Source organism: Chiloscyllium plagiosum, chromosome 14 (assembly GCF_004010195.1).
Source record: "Chiloscyllium plagiosum isolate BGI_BamShark_2017 chromosome 14, ASM401019v2, whole genome shotgun sequence".
Lineage (NCBI taxonomy): Eukaryota > Metazoa > Chordata > Chondrichthyes > Orectolobiformes > Hemiscylliidae > Chiloscyllium > Chiloscyllium plagiosum.
In genome coordinates this window covers 46,390,485-46,397,307 of record NC_057723.1, presented here as the reverse complement: position 1 = coordinate 46,397,307, position 6,823 = coordinate 46,390,485, and the positions used below count along the sequence as shown (strand labels likewise).

General features: G+C 41.6%; 1 protein-coding gene across 1 annotated transcript in view; it reads left to right on the top strand.

Annotated features, from left to right (window-relative positions):
* cdhr2 (cadherin related family member 2) overlaps nucleotides 1-6,823 on the top strand; it is a 107,351-nt gene that overhangs the window by 59,841 nt on the left and 40,687 nt on the right. The window contains exons 20-21 of the mRNA XM_043703737.1: nucleotides 4,071-4,142; nucleotides 5,755-5,804. Of these exons, the coding sequence (XP_043559672.1) occupies nucleotides 4,071-4,142; nucleotides 5,755-5,804 (122 nt within the window). The remainder of the gene's footprint in view (nucleotides 1-4,070; nucleotides 4,143-5,754; nucleotides 5,805-6,823) is intronic.

Below are 6,823 nucleotides of genomic sequence, written 5' to 3'. Positions count from 1 at the left end.
ACCTTTGAGCCAGTTCTGTATCCAAATGGCTAGTTCTCCCTGTTTTCTATCAGATCTAACCTTGCTAATCAGTCTCCCATGGGGAACCTTGTCGAACGCCTTACTGAAATCCATACAGATCACATCTACTGCTCTGCCCTCATCAATCTTCTTTGTTACTTCTTCAAAAAGCTTAATCAAGTTTGTGAGACATTATTTCCCACGCACAAAGCCATGTTGACTATCCTGAATCAGTCCTTGCCTTTCCAAATACATGTACGTCCTGTCCCTCAGGATTCCCTCCAACAACTTGCCCACCACCGAGGTCAGGCTCACCGGTCTATAGTTCCCTGACTTGTCTTTACCGCCCTTCTTAAACAGTGACATCATGTTTGCCAACCTCCAGTCTTCTGGCACCTCACCTGTGACTATCGATGATACAAATATCTCAGCAAGAGGCCCATCGATCACTTCTCTAGACTTCATAAAATTGATTTTATACCCCAAATAAATTAATCACTTGTATTAAACGGGGCACAGTTATCGTGTGCTAGTTAGAAAGAGAAGAACATCATTTGTGTAAAGGGTGATCTTATGCCCCCCAATCCTATATCCAGGGCAGTTATATTGAGGTCCTTCCGGATGGCCTCTGCCAACGGCTCAATCCCTGATGTAAATAGCAACGGTGAGGGGGGCACACTTGTCGGCTGCCTCTGCCAATACTAATATTGTCAGACCTTATGCCATTAGTGAGAAACGCTGCTTTAGGGTCACTATATAACACTGCCACCCACCTGGCAAAGACCCCTCCGAGGCCAAACCATTCTGGGACATAAAAGAGGTACAGCCACTCCACCTGGTCTAAAGCTTTCTCTGCATCCAGGGAGACTACCATGCCCGGAATTGACCTTGCTGGCAAACCTGAACTATATTTAGCACTCTTTTAATATTATTAGAGGACCTGCGACCCCTCATAAAACCTGCTTGGTCCTCTTTTACAATGAAAGGCAAGACCTTCTCAACACCAGCATTTTCGACAAAATTTTAAAGTCCACGTTTAGTAACGATATGGGCCTGAGCGATGGGTAATCCTCTGGGACTTTCCCTCTCTTGAGAATAAGAGAAATATTTGCATCTCTGAGAGAGGATGGGAGGCAGTTCTGACTGTACGAATAATTGTTCATATCCAACGTTGGTCTGAACAGCATATCTACGAACTCCTTATAAAACTAACTCCGAAATCCATCTTGGCCGTGCGCTTTACCACTCTGGAGCTGCCTGTCAGCGTCTTGTATCTCTTGGATAGTCAGAGGGACATTCAAAAGAGACGCCTGCTCTGAAGTTACACCTGGGCGGTCCAAACCCTTAAAAAAGGATTCCATCTTCACCAATCTGTCCTCACAGCCCTCCGACCAGTACAACCCAGAGTAGAACTTCCTGAATACTGCATTAATCTTTTTGGGATTGCAGGTGATATTCCCAGCACACTCTAATGGATGTTATAGATTGGGAGACATTCTTCTTTCTGACCAAGTATGCCAAATAACTACCCAATTTATCATCATACTCGAATAACCTCTGTTTCACAAAGGAAATCTCCCTCTTTGCTGTCTGGATGAGCGCGGCATTCAGAGCAGCCCAGAGGGCTGTAATCCGCTACAACTTAGTCACGGATGGTCTGTTAAAATATGCTGTCTTGGCTGCCTTCAGCGAGCCTCGAGCATACGCTGCTGCTCTCTCCCTGCTGCTGCCTCCAAGTCACTGAATAAGAAATAATCAAACCCCTTGCATAGGCCTTGGCAGTCTCCCAGAGCACCAATGGATTATTGGCTGTACCTGAATTAATGTCGCAAAAAATTTTAAATTCCCGTGAAAAATAGTCAATGAGCTTGCTATCCTTCAGGAGGAAAGGATCTGCGCGCCAGTGCTACGAGCCTGTCCCATTGCTACTGGCCTTAACCTCCATGTACACTGCTGCATGATCAGAACTGGGTATGTTCCCAATTCTGCAGGACAGCACCGAATTCAAAAAGACGATGTCAGTCCTACTGTAGCACTTATGTGGGTGAGGAAAAAAGATGAAGTCACTACCCTCAGGGTGAAGACATCTCCACACATCCACTAACCCTAGCTCCCTGTTCAGGTCCACAAGCTGCCTGGATTGCAGGGATATACCCGCAAGACCCCGAGGCATCCTGTCCATCTCGGGGTCCATAAGTCAATTAAAGTCTCCCTTATAATTGTATGATGCATCCCATCAACCTGGAGAGTACGTCCATTAAAACTTTGAGAGGGTATGGCAGGGGTGGTTAAAGCTTTAAAGACTAGAAACCATCCACATTCATCCTGAATTTGGTCTAACAACTGAAATGGAAGATTCTCTGAATAAGTATAGCTACTCCTCTACTTTTTGATTTAAAGGATAAGAAAAACACCCGACTGAACCCTCCCTGCTGTAACTTTAAGCAGTCCTTATTGGTTAGATGTGTTTCTTGCAGCAAGGCTACATCAACTCTTTCCTTTCTAAAGCTTGAAAGTATCTTTTTCTCTTAATTGGTGAATGACTCCCCTTAATGTTCCATGTGCACCATTTAAACAAATGGTTAGCCATAGCCAATCAAAGCAGCCCATGACCCCCGGGAGGAAGAACCTCATTTATAGCGTGATCCCCCACCCGAGAGAAAACAGTAAACAGTTTGTATAAACTTGAAAATGCATCTGCAAAAAGTACCAAATCAAAACTTCTAACAACTATTTCTAACAACTGTATCACGACCCAAGCCCAAACAAAACAAAACAAAGTACAAAACAGTTAGATGCGTTTTACAACAAGAATATTAAAAGTGCGCATTCAACCCATCCCGTCCATACTTTGACCGTAGGTAGTCCTGGTAAAAAAAAGCCCTTCACTTCCCAACACCACCCCCCCCCCCTTTCCTGTGCTAAAAAAGTCAAATGAAAAGTGAATGATAGAAAAACAAAGGATAACGGGGTTGTGGGGGTGGGGGGGGGGGTGGAGAAAGAAGGGAGAGGAGAGAGCAAGAGAGAGAGAAAAAAAGGGAGACCTCCACACATTAAATAGACAAGCAAGACAAAGCGGGCAAACTACAGAAAAAAACAAAGCAAACACAATTGTGCATATTATTTGAGCCAGCCAATCTATTTTAAGGTGTCCCTTTGCCTTTTCCGCTGAGTCAAAATTAAACACGGATCTCCATGGCTGAAACGTAATATTGCCGGATATCTTAGAGTACTGAATATTCAAGTCCCTTTTTGCCTCATCAAAGGCCTTCCTCTTACGGATCATGGCCGCAGAAAAGTCTTGGAAGAACATAATTCTTGATCCTTTATATATCAGAGCCTGTGGATCCTTCCTCAGTGCTCTGCAGTTTTCCAGCATCACTTGTTTGTCTCTATTGTGCTGGAGTTGCAAGCTCCAAGACCAGGCTCTGCTCCACGGTTAAGTCCCCAGGAGCATTCGCAGAGGCCAATGCTGCAGCCGCGGGTTTGTCCAGTACTGCAAAGAAGTGCCCTGCTTGTTGCGATCATCGTGGTTCTTTTCCCTTAGTCATTTTTGTTTCTTTGAAAAAAAGCATTGAAACAAATAAATAGCAGTTCTAGGGGTCTAAAACGAGCTATTTGCACCACAATGGGAGGGTGAATGTACCACTTTGTCTGGGTTTTTGGGCAGAGCCCAGCAGGGCAGACCTACTGGATTGCCGCCATCTTGGATCTCCCACTCTTTGTTTTTTAACGACACCATGTAAATGTTATTGTTACTTATGCTACTGCCAGCTTTTGTTAAATTATTCATTGAGGATTTCTTTGGTTATAATTTGTCTTTTGCACTTGTCATTTGTCAACTCTTGTTGGATAAAGTAGGTGACCAATCTCAATAAGACCCTTGCTACCATTAAATTTAAGCCTGGCTGAGTTTCGTTGTTTGGGGAATTTATGATCTTTAACCTGTATCCTGTCACATGTATTGTGTCTGCAAATAAATTGCACTTATCTTCAGTGAGTTAGTTTAATAAATTAAATGGAGTTCTCAAATAAAGCTTTTAATCATTGGCATTTTTAAATATCTACAGGCAAACTTACAATTCACATTGTGGATGCCAATGACAACAGACCTGTGTTTCTTGCCTTGGAAAGAGTATCTGGTGGGTCATCTTATTTTGAAATAACATTATTAAAAGCCAATCAATAGACTTATCTCAAACTATGCTTTGCTTTAAAGAAAATTGAGATTAGAGTGGTGCTGGAAATCCGAGGAACAGGAAAATCGACATTTCAGGCAGAAGCCCTTCATCAGGAATCTCCTGCCTGAAATGTTGATTTTCCTGCTCCTCGGATGCTGCCTAACCTGCTGTGCATTTCCAGCATCACTCTAATCTTGACTCTAATCTCCAGCATCTGCAGTCCTCACTTTCGCCTTTATAAGAAAGTTGTTAACCAATTCATTTTACTGACACTGTAAACATTTTAAGATGTTATCATCAAAACTGGTACTGTGAAAAATGACCCCCAACTTCACGAGACTGACAGTTTCACTACTTTTGCTGAAGTTACTATTGAAGCAACTGTCTCTTGCTTCTTGCTGGGAATGTTAACTAGCTGCAGATTGCTCAAGCTTCTTAAAGGCAGACTGACTGATTTAAAAGAATGCTAATTTCTACAGAGATTTGCAGCGCTTCCCATAAATCTACCGAAGTCTACAAAAGGTGTTAATTACAACCATATGTTACTACTGCATGAGTAATAATGACACAAACATAATATACAGGATCTTCTCCTTATTGAATATCCGATAATGTTAATTTGGACCTGTCTGCTGTGTCATTTATTTAATGTGTAACAGGTAAAGTTTGGGAGTAATTTTCATTTGGTGAAAAGGTGGTGGTACCTACTATCCACTCTCTCCAAATTTCCTTGTCACTGAAATCAATCAAATGGAAATTGTGCACCATCTGTAACAGGCAGGCAATCTGTTATAGTCAGTTCTTGGTAGTCCCCAGGAGTAAATTACCTTCTTTCTTTGCAGTGTTGCAGGTGCAGAAATGTTCAAATATTTATTATTACATTTCAGTTACTTTTGTTGTTGAGATGTGGACATTACTGGTGAAGGACTGCTTATTCCCATGCTTTGTTGCCTTGAAGACATTAATACGTAGTAGTTTTCACAAATCTCCAACAGCCTTAATGGTCATATTTCTGCCGTGGGCCCAGGTTGCACAAAGTGGAACTAATTATCACTAGGTTTGGTTGGCAGTTTCAGTGTCAGAAGGAGAATGGTAGTATTACTGCTCTATTAATGCACAAACATGTGGTTGGTTCCATTTTGAAAAGGGACTACCTCCAAGTGTCCATTATGCCGACCTACTTCAAGTGGTGGGTGTAAGAGCAACAGATATGATCTTTCATGTTGCAAAGAATTCATCTCTATTGTTGCCACTTTCAAAGCCATCCCCATTCCAAACTACATTTATGCCCAGCCTGATTTTCAGGCCTTAATCGGTGGGTTGCATTGGGACATCAGTTTGCCACGCAGTAATGGGCCTATCAAGGTTGATGACAGTGAAGACCTTAAATGTGTAGCAGTCACTTTGATGCAGAAACAGGCAGATGACCTGTGAACTTGTCTGTTGATCACTCACAAATGCAAAAAGTGATGATAGTGATGTCTATTGTCACTAAAAATAGGTGGTTTCATTTAAAGTTAGACAAAGCTCTGTTTTGAGGCATAATAACTAATTGATTAATCTTGCATTTCAGTTATCGTGCCAGAATTAGCACCAATTTCTGCTGAAGTCGCAACAGTTAAGGTACATCAAAATTAATATAAGTGCAATGTTTTTTATCTGTACTGAGTAGTAATAAACATCAATGTCAGTCTTGAACTAGGACTCCACTTGCATTAGAAGCAAATTGCAAGAATTATGCAGATTTATGACTTTCTTAAGTGCTCATAGTGTTCACCTCTTCTTTTAGTTTAATTCCTACTTAAACCAAACCTGTATAAGCTGTAACCATACACTAGAATTGACCTATCAAGCCTGCACCAGTGAGTCTGAATTTGTTAAATTGAAAGGCAAAATATCCACATAGGTTATTTCTGATTTTGTGATCACTCCAATCAGAAGGAACTGTGCCCATTTTTATTGAATTAATATAATGCAGTAGAAAGCTGTTTTCTGTTAAACATAGGAAATAACACCTTATAATGAAGTCTATGCTAGAAAGAAAGCACGTGGCATATGGCCTGTTTCAAAGAGAGCACTTTTCATAGTGGAGACCTGATATGTTCCAGATATCAGTCACCTTTGTAGACAGAAAATGTTGGAAATACTGGCACCATGTGTGGAGAGGGAAGCAATGTTAAAATTTCAGGTCCATTAGCTTTCTTCAGAACTGCTTTGGTTCAGACTTCCAACATCTGCAGTATTTTACTTTTGTAGATTGATAACTTGAATTGAGTTGAATTTATTGTCATGTGTACCGAGGCACAGTGAAAAACTTTGTCTTGTGAGCAGTATGAACAAAAAAATGCATGAACTGAATGAGGGCGAATATATATTTTTAAATCATGATTTTTCTTTAATTTTACTTAGAGTCATAGATAGAGTCATAGAGATGTACAGCATGGAAACAGACCCTTCGGTCCAACCTGTCCATGCCGACCAGATATCCCAACCCAATCTAGTCCCACCTGCCAGCACCCGGCCCATATCCCTCCAAACCCTTCCTATTCATAGTTCCCATACAACTGCCTCTTAAATGTTGCAATTGTACCAGCCTCCACCACATCCTCAGGCAGCTCATTCCATACACGTACCACCCTCTG